This window comes from Talaromyces proteolyticus (genome assembly GCF_021365285.1).
Source record: "Talaromyces proteolyticus strain PMI_201 chromosome Unknown BGW36scaffold_11, whole genome shotgun sequence".
NCBI lineage: Eukaryota > Fungi > Ascomycota > Eurotiomycetes > Eurotiales > Trichocomaceae > Talaromyces > Talaromyces proteolyticus.
In genome coordinates this window covers 589,949-613,862 of record NW_025764287.1, presented here as the reverse complement: position 1 = coordinate 613,862, position 23,914 = coordinate 589,949, and the positions used below count along the sequence as shown (strand labels likewise).

At 45.7% G+C, this 23,914-nt stretch overlaps 8 protein-coding genes across 8 annotated transcripts; 3 read left to right on the top strand and 5 right to left on the bottom strand.

Annotated features, from left to right (window-relative positions):
• Positions 1–554: 554 nt before the first annotated feature.
• Positions 555–2,171, bottom strand: BGW36DRAFT_386813 (uncharacterized protein). Its single transcript, XM_046217040.1, has 3 exons — positions 2,123–2,171; positions 1,971–2,067; positions 555–1,914 (listed from the first exon to the last, which is right to left on the bottom strand). The coding sequence occupies exon 3, from the start codon at positions 1,907–1,909 to the stop codon at positions 611–613; it is 1,299 nt and encodes a 432-aa protein (XP_046068007.1). The 5' UTR covers positions 1,910–1,914; positions 1,971–2,067; positions 2,123–2,171; the 3' UTR covers positions 555–610.
• Positions 2,172–2,332: 161 nt separating this feature from the next.
• BGW36DRAFT_386812 (uncharacterized protein) lies at positions 2,333–4,380 on the top strand. The gene has a single exon (XM_046217039.1). It carries the CDS (start codon positions 2,427–2,429, stop codon positions 4,185–4,187), a length of 1,761 nt encoding a protein of 586 aa, XP_046068006.1. The 5' UTR covers positions 2,333–2,426; the 3' UTR covers positions 4,188–4,380.
• Positions 4,381–4,447: 67 nt separating this feature from the next.
• Positions 4,448–6,271, bottom strand: BGW36DRAFT_348048 (MFS transporter; the record flags this gene model as incomplete). Its single annotated transcript, XM_046213255.1, has 4 exons — positions 4,448–5,122; positions 5,189–5,621; positions 5,673–6,052; positions 6,107–6,271. 4 exons carry the CDS (start codon positions 6,269–6,271, stop codon positions 4,448–4,450), a joined length of 1,653 nt encoding a protein of 550 aa, XP_046068005.1.
• Positions 6,272–11,102: 4,831 nt separating this feature from the next.
• Positions 11,103–11,786, top strand: BGW36DRAFT_431244 (cutinase; the record flags this gene model as incomplete). Its single annotated transcript, XM_046220959.1, has 1 exon — positions 11,103–11,786. One exon carries the CDS (start codon positions 11,103–11,105, stop codon positions 11,784–11,786), a length of 684 nt encoding a protein of 227 aa, XP_046068004.1.
• Positions 11,787–14,105: 2,319 nt separating this feature from the next.
• Positions 14,106–15,566, bottom strand: BGW36DRAFT_386811 (purine nucleoside permease-domain-containing protein). The gene has a single exon (XM_046217038.1). The coding sequence runs from the start codon at positions 15,496–15,498 to the stop codon at positions 14,272–14,274; it is 1,227 nt and encodes a 408-aa protein (XP_046068003.1). The 5' UTR covers positions 15,499–15,566; the 3' UTR covers positions 14,106–14,271.
• Positions 15,567–18,627: 3,061 nt separating this feature from the next.
• Positions 18,628–20,436, bottom strand: BGW36DRAFT_40607 (Borealin N terminal-domain-containing protein). Its single transcript, XM_046218985.1, has 2 exons — positions 19,993–20,436; positions 18,628–19,932 (listed from the first exon to the last, which is right to left on the bottom strand). Exons 1-2 carry the CDS (start codon positions 20,150–20,152, stop codon positions 18,968–18,970), a joined length of 1,125 nt encoding a protein of 374 aa, XP_046068002.1. The 5' UTR covers positions 20,153–20,436; the 3' UTR covers positions 18,628–18,967.
• A 15-nt stretch (positions 20,437–20,451) lies between these two features.
• Positions 20,452–21,736, top strand: BGW36DRAFT_386808 (26S proteasome regulatory subunit S5A). Its single transcript, XM_046217037.1, has 4 exons — positions 20,452–20,631; positions 20,682–20,720; positions 20,777–20,996; positions 21,061–21,736. The coding sequence occupies exons 1-4, from the start codon at positions 20,606–20,608 to the stop codon at positions 21,610–21,612; spliced, it is 837 nt and encodes a 278-aa protein (XP_046068001.1). The 5' UTR covers positions 20,452–20,605; the 3' UTR covers positions 21,613–21,736.
• BGW36DRAFT_386806 (Sybindin-like family protein) lies at positions 21,737–22,648 on the bottom strand. The gene is made up of 3 exons (XM_046217036.1): positions 22,442–22,648; positions 22,254–22,376; positions 21,737–22,179 (listed from the first exon to the last, which is right to left on the bottom strand). Coding segments are annotated over exons 1-3 (501 nt in total). The 5' UTR covers positions 22,444–22,648; the 3' UTR covers positions 21,737–21,803.
• Positions 22,649–23,914: the final 1,266 nt, after the last annotated feature.

The following is a 23,914-nucleotide window of genomic DNA, read 5'->3' as shown; positions in this document are numbered from 1 at the left end:
GAGTAAGCGAGCTAACAGTGATAATATGTTAGAACTTAGAAGATCAAGTTGGACTGCTAAGAGCTAGCATAGCATTACTATTGGCCGGTGGTCCAAATATTGTCCGTATAAGCGAGGCGGGAATCACGATGGGCCAATCATTGCGTCGTGTTTACGGCTCACGTATCGCGTATCCCTCGTTCTCCGTACCCCGTAAAGAAGCTGGCCAATCAGGAGATCTGACAGCCACTGACCCCACGTGGCGGGTGGCTGACAGGCGAGTGGGCGAATGGGAAGTTGTGACTCACTCGAAGGGGCTTAGTGCACCCCTCAGCTCCCCGCCCAGGCTAACTCCAAGCGAAATTGATCTCGGTGCCTAAAAAGGAACTGGCTTTGTTGTTCTCAGCCAATCATCAGCGCTACTATACGCCGTACGATACTGCTGTACGAGTACCAGCCATTACGTCTATACTGCGGCTTTTGCAGCTCCGGTCACCCTGCATCTAGTATTACTAATACTCCATATGCATCGTGGAACAATCCATGGAATCCGAGGGCTCCGTCTAATAAAACTGGTGGGTTAGGGCTACAGGGCCCAAAGAGGAATATATTCTAAGCTAGGCAGAGATAATCAGGTATTAGCAGTAGCAGGTTGGCTCGCTTGGACAAGCCGGTAGACTTTGACAAACGCCTCTAGCCATTCCAGCTCCCGGTCATCGTGCTTGTCCCATGCCATTTGTATGTTGTCTCGGAGAGCCACCGTCTTCTGCGACAAGAGAAAACGGTAAAATTTTGTGTAGCCGGAAACAAACTTCAATTGCTCATAGTTTAGCTCCGAGGTACATGGGTCTTGTTGTGGGTCATATGGGTTGTCGCCGTCCATGACTCTAGGAATCCGTTCTGGGTTTGTGAACTCGGTATACTGCATTTTCTTTACCGGTGCATCATGTATAGTCCACAGCCATTTGTGACGTCCTGTATATATCGAGGAAAGGCCAGCTAAGAAGACTTCTATGGGACCCTTCTTCTCATTTTCGTCCTGAGAACTACCCTCTGAATAAACGCCGCTGGATCCGTTCTTGCGATGGGCTTTGATATTCTTCAGAACAATCCGAAGACAGGCATCAAACGGTACGACGGGGAAATAAACAAAGAAATAGCATCTGCCACAATTTGCATCTCCTCGTATCATACTGCCTTGTAACATTTTTTGCGCGATGCCCCGCATATTTTGGATAATATGTCCTAAACTCTTCCGTCGCTGCTGGCTAGGGTCTGAGGCCAATTTGAGAATATCGGGATTAGCTTCGAGTAAATCAGCAGCACGTGTGAGCTGCCGAGCTCTCTGTGTCATCAGATTGCTCTGTGCCCTTTTATATTCAATCCATCGCCGCTTCAAGCCGTCGATGTCCAAATCAAGCCGTTCAACGAGTAAAGCGTGGGGTTCGTTGGAATAGTAAGGAAGCAATTTAAATTGAAGGCCATCCAGGCTATTCAAATAATTTGCAATGCGCAATTTCATGTAATTGATTATAACAGTGTACTGATGCCCTATATCAGCATCATGCCAGTAGTTGTCGTGTTGCTGGGTAAATAATGGGTACAAATCTGGTCGGGAACGATGTGCCTGTGATTCAAACCCTGCTGATAGTGCTAGTGGCGAGTCCAGAGGAGCAAGTTTCCAGCGCATTTCGCGCCCAAAGTCCCAGTACGTCCTCGTAGTCTCCTTCATTGGGGCTAGCAAATCCATGCTCTGTTTGAAAACCTTTCCATACCAGGGGTGACTCATGACAGAATAATTCACCGATGGGTTGTCGTGAGCAATCAGGCGAAGAACATCCCAAAATCGCAGGTCTTGCAATATCTCACACACAATTTCCGGCGGCGTAGTCGCCAGTTTCTTAACAATGAGGGATAACGGAGTATGCATTTTACCTAGATTCTGTGGTATCAGCTCATGTAAAGAACTTGACTATTCAGATATCATAGACCTCTTTAAATTTGAATACTTGTCAATAACAACTTGATTCAATCAATTGTATATGTGAGTCATATGTAACAAATCCTCGTCGTATAATCGTTTCGTCACTGCCATTGGTTAGTTCTCCAGACTACAAAATGGAGACGCGTTGATCTACTGTACAATACTATAAGTTCAATGATATCATCAAGATACGGGCTGTCCTCATGAAATTCTTCAAGATAATATTGATGAACGTTGGTTCATAAATTTGTTAAAATACTACTGGTCGAGATCCGCTTCTCGCACGGACCGCCCTGTGTCGATGGGGTCAACCTAACCAGCGGAGCAACATTGGATGCAATAAATAGGACAAAGTGTACTGACGGACAGTGTTATTTGGCAGCATTGGGAAGACCTAAGTCTAGAATAAAAATGCTAGTTTGAAACATTTGATTGGGTTGTGAGATCGTGTTTCCAAGATTTCATGTGCTCCATAAGACCTATCCATTACCAATCATTAACTCAACTCATGATGTTACACAGTCAAGCAGAGTACCATAGGTTCATTGAATCGCAGCCCGCTACTGTAATTGCGGACTACCTGCGACATGATCAGCAACGATGTCGCAACAAGGAGCTACCCAGCATGTTGGCTATGTATCTGCCATCGTCGTCATCATCACCGCTGGCTATGGCGATTGCAAATAACCTGTCCAACATCGATGTGCCGCTGAGCTTGAAAGAATTGCAATACGATAGTATTGTCAAGTCCATCAGGGCTTATTTACATCAACTTGACCACGTGCAGAGTGGCGAGAGCAATTGCGAAAAGAAGAATCTCAACACGCCAACCCCAAATGAGTTTTCCACCGCGATTAAGGTATTAGACTATCTCCGGAAGGAGGAGAAGCATACAACACCTAAAATTAGTGACTCAACTCCACTTGCGGATGTAATGCGCGCTATTGATACACATCTCGGTATCGACCCCATGTTTTGCGCGTCATTCGATTCGATATCCCTACAGAATACGTCTCGCAAGTGCTATATATGCAGACATGAATTCCGTCGTTCAGAGTCACATCACTTGTACCACGCTTTGTGTCGGCCATGTGGTCACTTTAACCTCACTCAGTCTGAATTAGCCTTTCCTGAGAAGTTGAATCTAGAAGGGAAAACCGCCCTTGTGACAGGCGGCCGTGTCAATTTAGGGTTCTACACTGCATTGCGTTTACTTCGATGTGGCGCCAAAGTCATCGTGTCGACGAGATATCCTCATGATGCCGAGTCGAGATATTCGCAACAACACGACGCGAACAAATGGACATCGAGGCTGCGGATCGTGGGTGCCGACTTTCGAACCGCTAGGGATGCTTTTCAGCTTGTTGCTGCTCTAAAATCTCTTCTGCGCGAGTGGTCTAAGACCGCGCTACATATTTTAATCAACAATGCTGCTCAGACGCTCACAGACCCTGTCAAGTCTGAATTGGCTGCTGTTAGACGGGAGACACAGTTACAAAACAGCTTCGAAAGTCGCCCGTCTACTCTCCTCTCTGAAACCCAATACAAATACGAACCTAGAGTCCGAGGTGGTATGCAAGAGATTTGGAAATCTAGTATCGAGGGCAACTCCAAGCATCAAATCAGTCAATCCCCGTTCAAGCCAGAAGATCAAGATGGAAACGAGGCGAGGCTTTCAAAGGGACTGGGCGGGCATGATTCTGAAACTGAAAGGTCATCGTGGGTGCAGGAAATGTCAGATATTCCTTACGAGGATATTATCAGTGCTTTTTCAGTCAATTCATTTGTGCCGCTCATCCTGTGCCGGGAACTGCTACCTGTCATGGGTTCACGATCAGGAGCTAGGAAAAACAAATCGAATATTTCTCGCCCAGAGGGATATATTATCAACGTCTCTTCGCGCGAAGGAATTCTCGAAAACAGGTCACCTAAGACAGGCCACCATGTTCACACCAACATGTCCAAAGCTGCTATTAACATGATCACCGAAACCGAGGCTGAGAATGCGTGGGCACGACAGGTGGCAATGAACACTGTCGACCCGGGGTACATGAGCGCAGCGCCAGAATTTGAGAGGGATGAAGGCTGTCCCATCGGCTTTGAGGATGGGACATCTCGAGTCTTATGGCCGATTGCTGTTGGTGAGATGAGAGAATCGGTTATAATTCGTGGTCGTTTCTTGAAACATTTTGGCGCAGTTGGAGCGAGCATCCAGCGAGGGTGATTAGCATGGATTCCTCTTGCTACAGGATATCATTCCACAGCGCTCACTACTACGTCTAGATTGGTACTCAAAAACCAACTAGTTTGAGAACGATGGTCTGATAGAATATTGAAATCTACACAACAATTTCAATTGATTACCCTCTTCCAACAGCTGAATGACAGGGGTGCTATCAATTGTGTGTGAACGATAATGGTATCTCAATGTTCATATCAATAATCATTTCATGACATATACTCGTTATCTATCAATTCATCTATCTAGCGCTTTATTGAAATCCACTCCATTCCCAATGCGCCCAATATTGAAACTGCCGCAACGATCGTTGCTACACGAAACGTATCGTCAATTGCAGCATTATATGCGTGTGAAACCGCATCCCAGTACTGGCTTTCCACCGTATTCCTGAGTTCCGTCGCTCCTATCTTAAGTATAGCCTGAGAATCTAATCCCGGAACCTTTGCAGCCACGATCCCATTGCTGAGTTTATTTTCGAACACGTTTTGAGCGACGGCAATAAATATAGCTCCGCCAAGGGTCTGTGCAAATGTCATAATTGCAGTGCCCATAGAAACAGCGCTACCATTGCTACCACTGCTGCTACTGCTACTGCTGTTTCTGCTACCGCTGCCATTGACAGCGGCTTGGATCGCAACCATACTCTGTTGGATGCCGCAGCCAACACCGCTGCCAAAGATGATTTGGAAGGCGATGTATTTTTTAGAGCTTGCGTTTGTGTCTAATGTACTGAGAAGGCCTCCGCCGACAGACATCAGAATTGATGCAAGAATCATGAAGGGCGTATAATAGCCGATAACGGTGATGAGAATGGCAGTAAGAAGTGATGTGACTACCATGGCGATCACTAGAGAGAGTGTCATGATACCAGAACTTTCAGAGGAGTCGTTCTTGATAACTTGTAACCATAGCGGAATCTTTGTGAAAATTAGCTTTTTTTTCTAAAAGGAAAATTAAGGAAGGGGGCAAGGTGCAATACGTACGTAGTACATCGCAACGACAACGGCAGCCCCGAAGCAAAATGTAAAGACAAATCCGGCCCAAACATTACGGCTCGTCATGACCCGTGGGGGGACAGTAGCAAGTTCTTGTTTCCAAATCTGGACGAAGACAAATCCAACCGAGGTGATGGAGAAAATAATTAGCAGTACAATTATTTGTACCGAGCCCCAGGGGAACTTTGTGCCACCCCATTGAAGTGCCAGCAATAAGCTTACTATGGCTGGTAAAAAAAGGGCGGTCCCTTCGATGTCGAGAAAGCGTACGCTGTCTCGCAAGCTCACGCGTTGGGAATTTGGTAGTAATTGAAGCGGCTGGTAAAATATCAAGAGCAAGATGCAGGTAATAAGCCCAAAGGGAAGGTTAATGTAAAAACACCAGCGCCATGAGACAGAGTCTGTAAAAGCACCTCCAATGCTGCTGCACGTTAGGCCATACATCTCTCGTTAAATAAATAGGGAAACATACATTGGCCCTATAATCCATGCAATTCCAGTCATAGAAGCGAGTGCTGCCATGTACCCTGGTCGTTGGTGCAATGGAACCAGCTGTCTAATCATAAGAATACTCCCCGATAAAATCCCAGCTGCACCTAGCCCAGCCACTGCTCGGCCTGTAATAAGGACTACTGAACTCGGTGCGATAGCACACACGAATGAACCGAGCTGGAATAAAAATAGCGCAACCAAATACACCCACTTGACGCTATGTAAGTGGTATAGCTTGCCGTATATAAGCTGTACCGAGCAGTTTGCTAGCAAATATGCGGCGCCGTACCATTCAACATCATCAAGGGAATTGAAACGGTCTGTTATTTGGGGAATCGCAGTAGCCAGGATAGTGCTGTCCTAGATGTGTGGTCGGTCAGTAATACAATCAAACATTTTAGAGAGTTCGCATACTAGACTTGTGCAAAAGGTCGTCAGAGCGAGAGCAATAACCACTAAATATATTTTCCATGTAGAATTATAATATTCTTTCAAGCTTCCATCTGTTTTTGTGTCGATTGAGCAATATTTCTCTCGTGAAACGACAGTTGTTTTGTCAACTGTTCCTTGACTAGACATGCTATCGTGATAGGAGTGCCTAGGTGTCAAAGGCGCTGTTTTGAACAAATTAAACTGGTTCTTATTTTCCAATTGTTGCTGTTGTTCTAGTTGGGTTTGCAGCTCTGATATTCTTCCATCCCAATCATCTTCAGCCACTGCTCCCAATTGCGAAACCCCCAGATTGACATCGTCATAATCATCATGTGCGTGAAAATTAGAATAATTATTTGGTACTTCTGCGACCACGAAACTTCTGAAACTCGCTGCATTTCCATCGATCGGCGAATAGCATTGCGTTGACTCTGCTTGATGGAACTGTGTCAAAGATGACCTTCTCGTAGTGCTCGTCGTCGGGAATCTTCTCAGTCGCGGCCCAAAACGATCAATAGGCGACTCGCCAGTGGTCTGATAGGCCGGTTGCTCTGGGATTACCAAGTGGGTTTTCAAGGGATCTTTTGGCTGCTGATCGACGGGCGTCATCGTTTCGTTCGAAATCGGCGATGCATCTTCCCAGTAAAATGCAGAGTCCGGTCTGTTCACCATGGTTGCTAGTTGGTCTGTGTGAACAGCGGGTTTCTGAAACTCCAAAACAAGATAAAGGATACTTTAGTGGAAGGTAAGCTTTCATATATGATCAAATGCCGGCGAACTCTGGGTCTAAAAACAGCATACCTCCGGTCCATCCAGGTAGGGTCCGAAATATGTCCCGTCGGCGACAACCGAGTGCCAGTATAAGTACTTCAGACTGGTAGTATTTTAATATGCTCGCCTGGTCACTACCCACTACTATCTACATACTCCATTTAGACTGATGGTCGTTAATAAGCTTCTGACGATCCGTATCCAAGAGCCAAGATAATGTCACTTTGTGCCAAAAAAAGACCATAAGCCTCGGGAACTATTCTGCTTGGTGGGATCATTGCTTCTTTTGGGGCCAATTCCCGGTAATTTGGTGGCGGAGTATTTGGATGGCAGATGATTCGCGCCTTTCTCCACACGGATAATATAGAGTGTCTCTAGTATGTTGTCGGAGGATAATTCTGGTCTTTTCATTATGAAAGAGAGGACAGCTATAATTATCTTCCAAATCGTTATTTAATGTATGCAATGCGATCAATATGTGTATATCCATTGCAAATCCAGCTGGGCCTATCTGAAAGCGTTGCCGTGTGCGAATTAGCTCCGGGGCCAAAACAACATGATCAGCATCATCAACCAGACGGCTCGTAGACTATTCCACTATTGCGCCGTTTATAAAGTGTGAAGAAATATTAATAATCACGTGCAACACTCAGCGTCGCAGCGCTTACTTCAGTATGACTCGGCATCGCATTAGTTATTTGAATTTAAATAATCCTGTGGCTTGTTGTGATCGGCGAACTATTGTACATAAGTAGACAATTGTTCGCACGCTGGACTGTGCTGACCGTAAGCTGTACAGAGGTAGTAGCTGATCCGGCGTAAACTCGGATCATTCCAGAAAACTTTGATGTCAACTGTTTACGGGCTCTAACAGATAATAATAACAGAATACTTGAAGCCTGAAGGTGTCGCATATATCGCATGTCTTCATTTTACTACTTTGTACCTGAATGAATTACATCTTACAACGTTGCATGAGCTATCATGCCAGCATGTGAACATTGTTAGAACATTGAAGCGGTGGAACTGAGGATTTAATGTTTTCTGTCCTTTTATCTTCACAAGCATTTTCCATTCTTTGTGACTCGCTTTCGACTAGACCAACGTCCTTTTGTTCTCAGCAACAATTATTATCTCAAATTTTTCAACTACTATTTTGGGCTCATACTATCATTTTTCCTTCAACGATCGTTGATCGCCTTGCTGAATAAGAGTAGCCCAGAATCTGACGAAACGATAGGGTGATTAGCTATGGGTATGCATGGAATGCCATGACATGTGCTATTGTCTAAAGGCTGATTCGTACAGCTATACTATTACTGCCTCAGGATCCAACTGACGGCTGACTCATGTGCAGACTAGTCAAAGCATGTGTTTTACACCGACATCAATTGATATTTGCGTCCGCAAACCCCGCGTGTCCAGCTTGCAACAACTACGGAAGAATAGTAGAAGAAAATATGGTGATCCATGGCGTCTCATACTCTTCAAGGAATCTTTCTATAAACAATTCAAATAAGAGATAAAGAATTATGATATTACATACTAGCTTAGTTCACATACCATTAAACCAGTCCTCAATCCAGATAATTCGCTCATTTATAGAAGTAATACAGATATTAAAAGACAGCTCCAGACTTTCGTCCAATCATCCAACAACTCACCCCCATTAAACTGAACAATAAAATTAGTAATCCGACCTTCACGCTGATAATCATTTTACTAACAGACAATCTCTATTATAGTTGATTGTCTACTCCATCAAATAATTCTAAATTCAATATCATATAAGACTCTTTTGTAATATGTAATCCTATCAAAGAAAAAAACGGAAGAGAAAAATACCAGATTTGACTGATGCTCTCCATTTCATTTCATTTATTTAGTCCAACTGAATATCTACAGAATAGGAATTAAAGATATCCTCAGACACACTTATAGACTCAATCATTTCTAAACGACATAAAGTAATCGGTAGAAATATCATACATACAGAGAATAACTGTATATACAGAGGCAGATTGTAGTAAAATATAAGTTTATTATCGTATATCTACTCTAGCTCAAAATAAAACTTAATATATATGTGACAGCGTTCTAGCTATTTGGCTTTAGCCTAAGAGATACCACAAAGTTAATCGGACTGTTGACAGGTCAACACCCTTCTAAGCTAAGGACTCCTATGAGTCCTTTTAACAGCCCCACAGTAGATCCACCTTATCAGGATAAAGGTCAACAATTGGTGATCTCAGTTCACAAATTGTATGGTGTTGGGATATCAACTATCAAGTGTAGTACATGCTACTACTACCACTACTATAGTAAACGCTTAGTGAAAGAGACCAACAGCAAAAAAGGGCCTACACTGCATGTAGTCATCATTGAAATGGAGGGTTATCTGTTGCCTACTTGAAGCAAACGGCCGAGTATCATTCAGGCGTAGAACCTTATTTTCTCGTTTGGGTTAGGCATTCACGCATCAAAATCTCTTTATCTCTCTGGCCCCAATTTAATATTTTCCGGCCTGATTCAGGTCCGAAGCAACCGTTTTATGTACCGTAGTTTCCTTTCGCACGATTCGAATTCGAACCCCGTATCATCGTACTCACCTATGCTTCACTTGTGTTTGGTGTTGATAGCGTCGGAAACCATCACCACGGTCTAATTGATTGTGCAACTAACTGATGAAAGCAGGAGAGAAGCATGAACTATTTACTATTGTGACACACTTGTAGATCCAATTTCACCGGTGGGTCTAATACTTGGGGAAAATAAATTATAGGTGAAGCCAAGTTGTCTGTATAACTTCACTTTTCAGTAGATTTAGAGTTTTTCTGCTAAGTTTCACTTCACTATCGCCCAGATTTTAGCGTACTTTCTGTCCAGGTAGGATCCACTCTGTTTTACTTCATTTTTGATCAGATTTAGTGTAATTTCTGTTTAACCGGATCCATGTTGTCTGTGTTACTTCATTTTTGACTATATTTGCTGTTTATTTTGTTTAGGTGGAGCCATTCGATATTTTTCTTGTCACCTTTGACCAGATTTAGCTCTCTTTTTGTTCAAACATATCCATCTGGTGGCGTGTAGAAAGGATCGTTGGTGGGTACGTGCACCATTGAACGACGGCGAGGCTGTGGCAGGATCACTGCGAGCATGGCTAGTATGTACGGGGCCATCCCCAGTAGAACAGCCGCCACGGCTGCCACTCAGTGATACACGTGCATTAGGGGTAGGCGGGGGTCGAGGTGGATCAAGCTGTTAGATGAGGGAGGCTACAGCTCATCAAGAGCAGAGAAAATGAGAGGAAGCTGAGCTCGAAAGAAGAGCACCGTCTTCCAGCCACTGCGATAGCCTTTATAACCGGCATCTGTCTTGAAACCTGTCTCCAGCGATCCTACAGAGCCTCGGTGACACGGGTTGATTTACAAAATAGCATGGTGTTCGATCTCTTGACCAAAATTTGCGCCTTTTGGGTCAGTTGACGTAGCAATTGAAACCAAGCACTGATCGTTTCATTACATTTGTCGTAGGCCTTACTGAATTATGCGGCCTTGGAGCTATCAAGTCACTTGTACGGGGTTGTAAACTGTTGAGGTATATGCAGCTGTTGGTGTTTACTTAGATGACGAGCAGGTCTACTCACGAGAGCGAGTTGAGTCCCTAGTTCTACGGATTCAAGACCGTTGAAAACACTTTCGAGGCTGAGAAAGAAAAAGCGTTGAGCACTGACACCACCGTGTGATACTATTGTGTCGGGGGTAGTGGTTCCCACAGGTGAATATTACAATCAAGCATTCGTGTTCTACTTCGTGAACAGGAACAGTCGAAAGAGATGCTCATCCCAGACATTTGACACTGGGTTAATTCGTTTAGCGTACGAACTAGTCTGAACCTTTCAAGTAATACCCTGCATACAGACACTAACTTCTACTTTCCATGGAGAATCCTAGAACACTGTGAACGAAAAGTTTTGGTCCGGAAGATTCACATGTACTCAACAGTGATCGGTCGCCTCGGTGCTGGATTATGGGAACTAGAATGGTCGCTATTTAACGACATTGACATGGCTTCAATGGCCACTTTTACAACAGAATATCAAGCTTAAGGGCAGGCTGGCACTTACGGATATTCTTCGCTTCTTAAGTGACTTCTATTTGTTTTACTCGCCATCTTTTTCTTGGTTCATATTCAATCGTTCTAGATGATGTCCAAATCCGCAATCATCGCAGTCATTCTTGGAGTCAGTGTAGCTCTTGGCATGCCACTTGTTGAAAAATGTCAGGACTACGTCATCCTGAGTTCTCGCGGTACATTCGAGCCTCAAGGCCCTTCCATCGGCTTCGTGGGTATGATTAAGACTACTCTGTCTGCCATCTCGGGGGGCTTTGAGTACGATGTGGTGTACCCTGCGGCTCCCGACCCGACGCAATTGACGACCTATATTGGATCTGAAGACATTGAGAAGCATATTCATACCGGCCTCAAGGTATGCCCTCAGCAGATGTACGCCCTGCTTGGGTACTCTCAAGGAGCTACTGTTACCTTGGAAGCTCTTCAAAATTTGACTGGTACGCCTGCTGAAGCGGCTATAAAAGCTGTTGTTTTTATTGGAAATCCATACCAGGTCAGGAATCAGATAACCACGATTGATCAAAATGGCGGTGCAACTACCCGAGGGAACAATGGCGCCCTTCTTTCTGAGAACCCTAGCCTGGGTCTCTCTCAACATTGGGAGGACAGTGGCAAAGTTCGGAACATCTGTTATGAGGGCGACTTAGTTTGCAACGGAATTGCATCGAATACTTCAATGGCCAACCATCTCCTCTATGGAAGTTCAAGTTCTGTACAAAAGCTTGGAGCTGATTTCCTTATCTCCAAGCTCGGCTAGAGGACAACCGTGTGAGGGTAGTCGATTAGGACGATCAACAGGGCCAAAGCGCGCCAAAAGTTGGCGAAATCAACTACCGACCCCTGACGCCTGATGACAGAACATTAGTGTAAATTCGCATATAAATATGTCTAGATAAATGAGTTTTTGGCAACTCAGGCTTGTATCTAAATCCAATCGAACTTGCCACTAAGCTTAATTTGTTGCCGAGTCCTCTCACTATTGCGTACAAGTTCGGCACCAACTACTACTATCCTTATAAATCAAACACCGATATTAATTAAGTCTCAGTTCTTCATATAGATTCAAAACTTATAAATCATAGGTCACGCGAATCAGACAGGTTTACCTCTGCCTTTCCAATAGCTACCTGCAACGGTCTCATTTTTATGATCACGAATGTTCATAATTTAGTGACACACAAGTGTAAGATGGTGACGTATTAGGGCCGGCTATAATACGAATAATACATTTACCATTACAAACATACATTAAATGCCAGAGTTAGACTTAGTGGCCGCCCCAGTCACTTCTGCTTGTAGAACTTGCGTGCGCGGCCTCTTACGATGTCATCCGAGTGAAGAGAAAAAGCAAAGTTGAGTTAAAGCTAACCGTCACTTGCACTGTTCCCGGCTAGAACCGAACAACATCAGTTCTAGATAACTCACATGGACCGTTGCGTCTGTATCGGCAATGTTTTTGGAGGTATCGGTCAACTTCGTTTTAGTGTAGGAGATTAAACATAAGAGCTCCTTAATAAGCTATGAACCCAACATAGAATAGCCAGTAATGCGAACTGCATCAGAATCAAAGTTCTCATTTTTAGGTCATTTTCTTAAAGTGATTATAGGCCATGGATGGGGCATCTCATGATTTTTGGGAATAATTACGGTCTATGTCGATTACATGCTTGTGATTTTGGTAGTGGTAGAGGCGACCGTGGTACTCTAGTGAAGATATTAGTTATGTCTAAGCGAAGTTGAGAACAATATGCTCTTTCATATATTCCCTTCTTCGATCAAGGGGTAATTTCCTTTAGGTTCAAATCTTTCCGTGCGTTGCAAAAGCCCATCATGATCTGTTAGAAGTTCCAGTCCCCTTCTTCTAGGCGACAAGGAAATCAATGGAATCACTCTTGGTGCCCGCACTGATCACAAATTCAGGAGACATTACATTAGGATCACCTAATAATGGAAATAGGCAGCGGTAGAATTCTTTCTGGTATAGGTCTTCAAACGGTGGAGAATTGCCATTCAGCAAACGCGGGGGATCTGATAGTTGACGAGACTGGAAACGATTAATAGCATCGAGTGCCAGTAGGGGAGAGTCATAGTTTTTCTCCAAGAAAATAGATTAATAATACTTATGTCAATGGGTTAGAAGGTGGGAAGAAACTTGTAAAGATCAGGTACCTATCAACGGTGTATTTGGCTTGCAAATACAGGTGCATATCACCACCGGATTTCTCTGCATGGAGCCACCCAATTTTCCATAGCTTTCCCAGATCGTCTTTCAGTTCATCGCTCTTATTGTCAAAATTAGACATAGACCTTGTAAACTCGCAAAAAAGCTGAATGGTGAAAAGTTTACAACTCCGTATGTACACACAAGGCAACTATTATCGAAAGATTTAAGATTAGGAAATTAATTTCCAATGTGTCCAGACTCTTAACTCCAAGGCAAGCCTTATCAGTACGCGAGCCAGAACGTTTATGAGATGTAATTAACCCTGCATATGCGTTGCTGCATATTAATAATCCATGCTTCAAGTTCTGCGGGGAAATATTTGCACAGTTCGGTATAATACTTGGCGCATATCGTTCCACAATCTCATTGGTCCTATCTTCATTGAGCAGCAGACGGACAGGCTTCTCATACGGTCCGAACGATATCCGCTTATCAGTGTCGCAAGTACATCCCCCCATAGTATAGAGGAACTTATGTTAATCGATGGTGACATAAGATAGAGTCAGAATCCTGGGAGGAGAAGAGAGAGGAGAAGGTGGAGGGAGGAGTAACGGACGGTTGAGGAAGAGGTGATGGTTTGAGCAAATACATTTTGGCATTCATGTAACTCTTTGATTGCTCATCAACTGTCCCCTTGACGAAGGACACGCAAATTATGTTCTTGGTGATTCTTCTATGGAGAGTATTTTGATCAAATATGATTAAGTCCGCCTTCAATATTATTGACTCCAAGAGATGGAACAAATTGGAGAGCATATTGCTTTGTGTAGTTCACTCATCCGTTTTCTGTTTATATAATTACAGCCCATACTAGTATATATTTTACGAACGTTAGATGTATTTAGATTTTTTCCCTTCCTAACATCTAGATGTACACTCCTGTGGCTAGATATTCCTGCTTGGCGTGCCAAACTAAGCTGACGGAGCAATATGATAGATGACACAAGTGTTTTACTCAGTAGCCTGATAAAACGCTACGCTTTGACATCCACCGCTGGCTTGGAAGGAATTTGCTGTATTAACTGCCTTGTACTGAGCCAGGAGCAGCACTAGCAGGTAATGAAAAGTCGCATTTCCCACCCAGCGTTCCAAACAAGTCGCCCATATACGTGTTTGGCTTGATTCCAGTCTCAAAAATAGTTTCCCAGTTTTCGAGCACATCGTCTACAACAGCCTCAATTGTTTTCCATGAATTTCTTAATCCAGGTTCTGTCGCCGCTTCTCCGACAAAGAAGCGAGATTGGTAGGCTGTCAGCTGTGGCGGAGGGCGGTCGAAGTTACTGAAAGCTTTGATCATCGCAACTCTGCCAAAATCTATTCTCTTATAGACAGCACCCAAAAATAGAGCTAGCAACCTTCCCTGGTCATCCTCGTTGGTATTGCAAGGGCGTGCCTGGCCTGTTGTGATGACATTGCTGTAGTACTCTACATTTTCCCCTGCCACGCTACCATGCCAGTATATCTGTGAGGAAACTGTGTCACATCGCGCCAGGAATGGCGCCTGCTTTGCCATATCGTATTCATATGTCGCCCTCAAGTCCTGTAAGAATGGAGGGACATCTTGATACGCAACCGTGCTCCCAACCTTGTAGAAACGATCCACGAGAGCTTCGTTGAGCTTATACACCTCGGTTCCGACAGTTACAGGGTATTTGTATGGGGCATCCTGCGCATATGAGGAGAAATATTGCCCAGAGAAATTGACAGGCAAATCGGCTCCAAGGAACATGTCGCCCCATTCCCACTGGATTGAAAATGTGCTGATCGCAGCGCCTCCAGCGGTACCATATTTCGGGTTTACACCTCCCGTACCAGTGATGATAATGTAGGATTTCGTGAGATCAACCCCAGGTATGAGCAAAAGTGAGGTAATTTGAGAAGCTGAGACGAGTTCTTGGCCACACTCAAGCTTGCAGATAGTGCCATCTGCAGTGCAGGCGAAGACCTGTTCGAACAAGGCGCCAGTATACAGGGTCGTAAAGTTATAGGCCTCCAGGTAGCCGAACTCGAATTCGTTGGCAATAATGAGAATTTTGGGTGATACTGGAGTACCTGGGGCCGCAGTTGTCAATAGCGAGGATGAAGTTGTGCTCACAGCTGCCGAAACAGTGACGGTAGTGGTAGCAGTTACTGTGACCGAGCTGTCATGGCATGAAGTATGAGATTTCACTGGATCCGCCAGAACAAGTGCAGCAAGTGAAATGCCCAAGAGCATGCGGGCGGAGAATGCGACGCGTGAATTCATAGCTTAAGAATTTGATCTGCTCCATGGATGGTCCAAAATTGTCCACGTCCCTGCATTTAATATAGACCTTATTGTTTCTCTAGGGAACCAAGCTTGCTGCGGTGGTCCTGAATACAGTTCTAAGCTTTGACAGTCGGTTCACGCCGAGTTCCTATCGTTGCCACCGGAAAGCCACTCTTCACTGCTGATAAACACGGTGACCAAATGAGGCTAATCTGCAAAACGTTCCATTTATTCCTATTTTGAATTAGCCAATCAGAAGCCACTATGTGATAATTGAACCTCACATCTTCGAGGAGCGATGATTAGATGATATGCTAGAGCGAATACAACATGCTCTATGCAGGCCAAGATAACATGCCAGATTAGAATGGCTCTTTCCTCAGTTACTCACCTATTGCTTTATCCACCTAAGATGTCTATAAACTTTGTATAGATAGAGCGATCCGAAACCACGGATTGAGACCACGGGGTCTGGAACTAGAGATAGTAAGTTGGATTGACCTCTTGCGTGTGTTATGGTTGATTATTACAGACGATATGGTCATTCAGTTGATAATGTGGCGGTTGCAGTGGTCACAGAAGTCAAAAAGAAAGCACTTAACGGAATTTACGAATGATCTACATGAAGCCATAGGCTTAATTGAGCTTTCCCTTATCGTAAGCATTTTTGAGTAACAAATGTGCTAGATAAAGTTCGACACGAGGCGTTTTACTGGCTTAGAGTCGAAGGTTCTGCGAACGGGGTGGGTGAAATAGTGAGATTAAGCAACTGTGGACCATCAAAGGAATTTTTTCAGTTCATGATAAGAGAAATCTTCAGCAAATTTAGCACCCCTAACACCAGGGTAGCGGCCATGAAAGTTGTATCCATAATCGGAGTTTATTGAGTGTAATTTCGCCAAATCTCGATGCTATCGCAACTTGGTCTATCAGAAACGATGGACAGATAGTCCGACCGAGTCCCAAGAAGGGTGTTTCCTGTGTTATAAAATCCGTTAATGAGGGACTGGATAAGATAATAAAGGCAATATTCTCACCTAGTAAGAACAAGGTACCCAGGAAGATGCCCAACTGACTCGCCGTCGCTTGTTATCGAAGTCGTTCCCGATGCAGACAGTGGCGGAAGATGAGCCCCATGCAATGCTCTCCTTGACCACCTAGGCATCAACCGCGGCCTGAGAGTACAAATTGGAGCCCCTCTATTGTCAGAACTGATCTCTCTAGCACCTTGCGTGTCTGTGAACCCCCCTAAATAGTATTTGAAGTTATTTCCAAGAGGTTTTATGCCTGCGTTGTCGCTGAACGCATGGCAAGTCAGGTCAGACTCAATAACCAGGGTAATGACACCAACTTGAGCTTGGGTATTACCTAAGGAGGCAGGGTTTTTCTAGTTGGCGAATTTCAAATGGAGCCCAGTAAACCCAACGCCTTAGAAAAGACGACATCGAGTGGGACCTCAAATTGCAGAGGTGTCATCATCTGAATAGCCACGCTACCTGCACGAGCACTGGACAGCCAGGGTGGCACCCATAATGCAAGAGGAAATAATAAATGATTTCATATTGATAAATTGTTGCGAGTGCAGATGCATAGGAGAATGAGACATCTTGAACACAAATGGAGTTGATGGTTATTGAGAGAGTGTCTTCGGAGATGGAGGTACAAACACATCCTCTCCAGCTCGCCGTCACCTTTATCCATTTGTATTTTTCTTGTTAGTCAAAAGGTATCTTTGCACAACTAAATTTAGTATATGTTCCAAAAATAGGTTCCCTCTTTCGACCTAAAGGCCAAGTAATAATTGGCGACCTCGAACGAGAAACTAGTCGGGCCCGGCAACTGCTATATAGACTTATTTTCAATTCCATTTGGTCCTTCTGCTACTTCTGGCATTGATATTGAAAATGACCCTCTACGTTCTTGCTAAGGCGTGGGCTAACCAGTTTTTGCCTACGGTTCAAGATGAAGCTGAGCTCCCAGCTCAGTACCACTAGACTCAGAGGGTGAAGATGTGGCTTGCTACGGTGGTAAGTGACGCTAACTGCTACGCCCGCATGAATAATTTTGTGAATGTTCTTGTTTCTTTGTTTGTTAAAAGCGGCCATTCCCCGCCGCTCCAAATCCTATGTGCATTTACGGTTACGGACAAGAAGAGCGAAGATATACCATTTGCAGCTCTTTATAATAAGCTAAACTTCCCAAAAGGATTTCCAGGGAAGCTCTAAAACATGCGCTGATCCATGTAGCTATAGCCATTCTGCCTATGATAAGGACGCTCAGGATGTATGCTTAGCTACACTGTACACAAAAACAAGTTCATTGTTTTAAAATCGAGCGTAGCAGCAAACGAAGAATTCGAGTAAAAATGTTTAAAGAAATTATATTGATCTTGGAGCATTTCATACTTTTTAAAAAGCTGTGTGTGTAATGGCCATATCTATCTATATATATCATACCAATGTATTACTTCACTAAGCTCTTAATTAGGGAAAATCACGCTTTTTAGTATTATATTTAGAGGTGGAGATATCAATTGATATATATAAACATCTCGCTTTATATAAGACATTGTTAAGGACGTATCACATATCTAAATTGTCTATTACGTATTATTATGGTAGGGAATCTGCAACGGTATTCAGAAAACCCATCTCCCGCTATTGTATTTGCTATATATTGATAGCTTACTAGTTGACTTGATTGAGTTAACACCAATTGATGTAACTTCACACATACACAAGCTACTACATATGTCAACTAGTACCCACGTGAAAACTATCAATTGATCCACTGATGCTGTTGGTTCTTACATCGCAACCACGAACCCGTTTCATCAAATTCAATTATCCCACATACGTACAAGGCCTTATCGATGAACTAGTATCGTGTTTGCTATATGATCTCAATCCCTATCCCACCTGATTTGAATCCGATCATTCCTGTTGTAAAAGCTGGGACTATGATCGTCGATCAGTGTTTCGACGGAAGATCAGTCACTCGTGGTACACATAAAGGTTGATCATTTCAGTAAGGCCGGATAAACTGATAACATAGGCCAAGGGTCTGCTACGTATGCGTACGCGAGATTCTAGTTGAGGATCAAGTTTTCGATTGACGGAAGATGGACTCCATCGAATTTGCATGCTTTGGAAGAAAACAATCCCCCAGAGCACATAGTCAATGTCTTTCTATCCCAAATCGCTAGCAACAAAAGCCCAATTCAATCCCGCAGCCTAAAAAGTAGAAAAACCAAAACCAAACATCATCCCCAAGTGTAAAGAGGGATGCGCAACAATAATAGCACTTAAAACCCCTACGCCGATCCCGTTCGTGCAATGAGCCTATAAGAAAAGAGGCAAGGAGTCCTCTGCTTCCCAAGGGCTCCTTGTCAGTCAAGGAAATAAGTCTATTTTCAGTCCTAAAATGTTGATTTCATTACAAAGTCATTAAATTCCCATTCACACAACTAGGCACGCTTCCGTAGGACTCTGCCAGTATTACTGACAGGGGCTTCCATAGCAGCCTTTTTTGCAGCCGCTGCTGTTCGTTTCGCTGTAGCGGCAGCCGTGGGACCTTGACTCCGAGCTACTGCGGTCCGCTTCGCCGCTGCACTTGACGTAGTGGCAGTGGCACGCTTGGCGGTTGCAGTGCGTGTAGGTTTGACGATTGTTGTGCCCGCAGACATGTTGGATAATGTGGTGCTGGTACTTGTGTGTCGATCTTGCTGCCGTGTGGCTGGCCGCGCTGGGGATTTAGCGGCGACAGGCTTAGAGGACTTGGTCGTAGTCTTTCGTGTTTGTGTTGTAGTTTTTGTTTTCCTTCCAGCTGCAGGAGAAGCCTTCCTTGTTTCTGGTCGCATAGTACGAGCGCGAGCATCTTCAATCATAGCCTTTAAAGGACTAGAGGGCTTAAGTGGAGATGCAGGACGCGATAGGTACGAGCTCTTGGTCGGCGACGTGATCAGCGGCGACTGCTTGTAGGTGCGAGAATTGGAAGATTTCGGTGACAGGACTTTGGACTCGGCATCACGCAACACTTGCGATACAGACCGCGGCTGTCCCGTAGCATTCGGGTTACCTCGCTTCTTGGGATTCTCGAGAGGGACATGAGCATCTTGAACGGGCGCGTTCTCTTTATCGGAATAACTCCCGACGTTGCTCGTTTGTGGAGCGTAACGAGATGGTGAGGCGATTGTGGCAATATTAGGATATTCGACATCCTTTGGAATGACAGTTGTCGTCGCATTTTTGTTGGCCTTTGTTGAAACAGCTGCCTTTTTCGGCGGTTGAGCTTGGTATTTCTCGAGGAGCACGCCCATTGTGGTCTTGCGCAGTGAAATGGGAATGCGGTTGACGCGTCTTTCAATACGAGCCTTTAGATCTTGGGCCTGAAGGGCATACTGAGCACGCAGTTTTCGTGCTCGCTCAGTAACTGATGCATCCCGGTTAGCCACCATCAACCAAGGATATAAGTCGCACCGATTGCACTTACTTTCCAACTGTAAATTGTCAATTAGAGTCTGCTTTTGGGTCTGTGTGATTCTCAATTTCTTGCGGGCTGGGCTGCCGGTCGGCGTTGTGACATTCTCTTCATTGTATGTGTCGCGGTCGGGCTCTGGCGACTTGCGTTTCCGGGAGAGAGCAACAGGCATTGCGCTGAGAAGAGGCCGGCGCTATGGAAAATCGTATATAGTATAGTATACAGAGACAGGCAGCTGGTGTCAGCGCGATGGGCGAGTCAATGGCAGCGTGGTGGTTGAATCGCGTCGAAAGGGCAGCGGTGAGCGTGTCTGGAGAGAGGGCAGCAGTGATGATGGCGGCAGAGCAGAGTACAGTAATTAGTCAGTTGGTAAACAAAGGCGGCGCCTGAGCCAGAGCGGGCTAGCGTCTTGGCGGCGCCGAGCTCCAGCGTCGTGACGAGTGACCAAGCATGCTGCCTCGCCTTGCCTCACATCGCTCCCCCAGCATCTCGAATACCATCTCTGCATCACTCCCTCCAAAACTGCCTTGGCGTTAGACTCCTTGTCTTTATTGTCCACTTCCCCTATACAGAGAGCACCTGTGCACCGCCCGTCCAGAGCTCGAAGCTCTGCTTAGCCGTCAAGATGGGGTTGGAAGCCACTATGATTATGTCGGTAGCTCCTCTCTGGTCGCCCTTGACTACTTACTGACTCATTGCAGTGTGGATAATAGCGAACCGAGTAGGAATGGTGATTATACGTAAGTGGGCGTGTATTCCTTGGTATCCGCTGGCGGCTCTACTGACACCATGCAAGTGCCACCCGCTGGCAGGCTCAGGTCGATGCGGTGGCAGTTATACATAACACAAAGATGCGAGCACACCCCCAGTCGGCTGTTGGTCTCATGAGCATGGGAGGAAACGGTCCCGAGGTCTTGTCGACTTTCACAACCGACTTTGGCAAAATCCTATCTGGGTTGCACCGAACAAAGATTCACGGCAAACCTCACCTCGCATCAAGTATACAGGTCGCTGGAGTAGGTCATCACTGCTTGATTCACATGGAGATGAATGATATGATCGATACTGATATAGTCCTAGTTGGCCCTGAAACATCGCTCCGAGAAGTCCCAACGACAACGGATCATTGTCTTCTCGTGCGCCCCGGTCACCGAAGATGAGAAGTCGCTTGTGAAGCTAGCAAAGAGGATGAAAAAGAACAACGTGTCCATTGATGTTATTGCATTCGGAGACTTGGATTCGGATACAACTAAGAAATTGGAAGCGTTCATAGAGAATGTAAAGGGAGGCGATGGCTCACACTTGGCTATCATCCCGCCGGGCCCGAATCTGCTTAGCGAAGAACTACAGGTCACACCTATCTTAGGAGGTGAGGCTGGTGATGCTGTTGCTGGAGGTGCTGGGGAAGGTGATGGGTTCGGTTTCGAGGATGCCGCAGAGAACGACCCCGAGCTTGCTTTTGCTCTACGGCTATCACTGGAGGAAGAGAAGAACAGACAAGAGAAGGAGAGGCGGGAGCGTGAAGAACAAGAAGGGAAAGCCTCGCTGGAGAACATTCCAGAGGAAGCCAAAGAGGGTGGCGAGCCATCCAAGGATAAGGACCAAGATGGGGACAAGATGGACACGGCGTAGTGGAACTCCAGTTTCTAGATTATAACCTACGTTGGGTTCTTTCTAATGCATCACGAGTCTGCCTCGGAGAGCAGATTTCAAGTGTAACTCTATCTATCTTCTTACGAACATGAACAGGAGTCATTGTGCATGTATAGATTGCTCGATTTTGATATCGTCATTTCATTAGTATTTCATCTCTATATCGATCGTTATGTCCTGCCTCGCAGCCAAGTGCCCAGATGCCGGTCGAAAGCCTCGCAGCGGACGGGCATTTCTAGTTGGTAAAACGGGTTCTTCATCACATAGTCCGCATACAAGTCGTACACCTTTTTCAGTACTGTATCGATGTTTGGCATCAGGGGATCAGTGAACAGTAGGAATTTTGTGCCGGTCAAGGTCTGGAAGCAGCTCAGGCGGAAGCGATCTGTTTCGAGGACTTCGATGCCAGACTTCGGCAGGCCTGGGTTCGGGAGCGACGTGCTCGATGACGGATTATTCGTTGTAGGCGTTGATGTGCCGGATGTGTTGCTGATGTTGGAGGCGGAGGGGATCTGGGGGGTGATGGAGCGGGTGATGGCATGGACGCTTTGTCACGGAAAGAATTGGCTGTCAGCGCAGGCCGGGATGTCGACTGCAGAGAAGAGTCAAGAGTCACTCACCCGTGGAAGGTTCCCGCCAGGACTAGGTAGTCGTTCGTCGAGAGCCGCTGGAGGCCTGCCTGAAACTCCCGGTGATAGATGAGACCGCCGGCCTTGTTGATGATGATGAGTGAGAAGACGGCCCTAGCAAGCGATGCGGTCAGTAGGCGCGCCAAGTAAAAGAGCGATACAGGGGCAGGGAGTCACACATAGTGGCCGGGCCAGCAGACAGCTGGCGCAAAGAGGAGGAAGGATTGACGATTGACGATTAACAATTGATATGTTGATGCGGGATGTGGTTGCGGCGGTGCTCAATGCGGCACATGTGGTGGGCGCGCTCCTTCCTTCTTCGGTCGGATCAACTGTCTAATCGCTCAGCGTGGCCTCGTCTCGTCTCGTCTCGTCTCGTCTCGTCTTGCCTTCAACACGCAAGCAGGTGATCTCGATGTGCAACTCGTTCTGCACTGCGCACCCAATAATTCACTGTCTCGTATTGGCGGCTCGGTCCAACAGCTGGCGGCGCAGTCAATGGCAACAGCGCCACCAATCACCAGCGACTAGCGACACCGCCCCCCGACACACCGTGCATCATTCGCATTCCCCGGATGAGACCTACTTATGCATTATTATTATTGTTATTATTATTAGTATTATGAAGATGCTTGAGCACAGATGAATTTCTTTGTTCTCCGCTGCAATCGATACTGCCTGCCCTGAAGAAAAAGGGGGAGCAGAAAAAACAAGTTGACCTCTGCAAGGCATATGCCGTGTGCCCTCCTGAACGACCGACCTCTAATCAGCTCCTGCCAAAGCATGCATCTACCACACGGGCGCTTTCGAGCTCTGTTAATTGTCAGTTGTCAGTTGTCAAATCGTTTCCAGATTGGCTAGCTTCTTCCGAATTGACTGCTCGATCAGGGCCAATGGACCAGTCGTGGGCTCACCACATGGCTGCCAAGGTTCTGATCGTTGATAAGCATTACGACTGCCTTTGCCTCTCGTGCTAGTCGACTGCTAGATGCTAGTTTGCGGTCAGAAGATCATATCGCACTGCCCAGCCCCACGGCTTTCTTTGCCCAGATGAGCCCAGGCTGACTTGGGTTCCAGGGCGGCGGTGCCTCACCTTGATTACCCGGGCGAACAGCCCTCGCCCACCCTTGACACTAACTACAGCGGAAGCAGTAAATTTGGCCGATGATCACTCATGTTTCAACCATCTTTGGCTGCTGCTTGGGCGAATTCTCCTGCTCTGTTCGGAAATTGGAGTAACTGCTTATAACCGACCCCAAAAGTGGGGCATTGCGTCGACCACTGCTGGCATTGAGTTTTAATTACTACGATGAACAAATTCTTGTCGATCAGACTAGAGGGTCATTGCACCGGCTCACCACGGAAAGGATGATTAACTAATGCCTCTAGTACGTCCTCTTACAGGGCCTGTTCAATAGACGCCTGCAAGTTAGCTGCTTGTCGCTCAGTAAGCCTTGAAAGGGAATCATCGCAATGCAGGGGCATTGCGAAGAGTGCCCGAAGTGTTCAACGCGTTAGTTGAGCAATGTCTCGGTCTTCTCCCGACCCCGCGATTTACCGATTTACCACCACTGGTGCGATGAGTCGATGACAGGCGGAACCTGAAAATGGGTCTCGAAAAAGAAAAGATACGTCCTGTGGTCAGTGGTCAC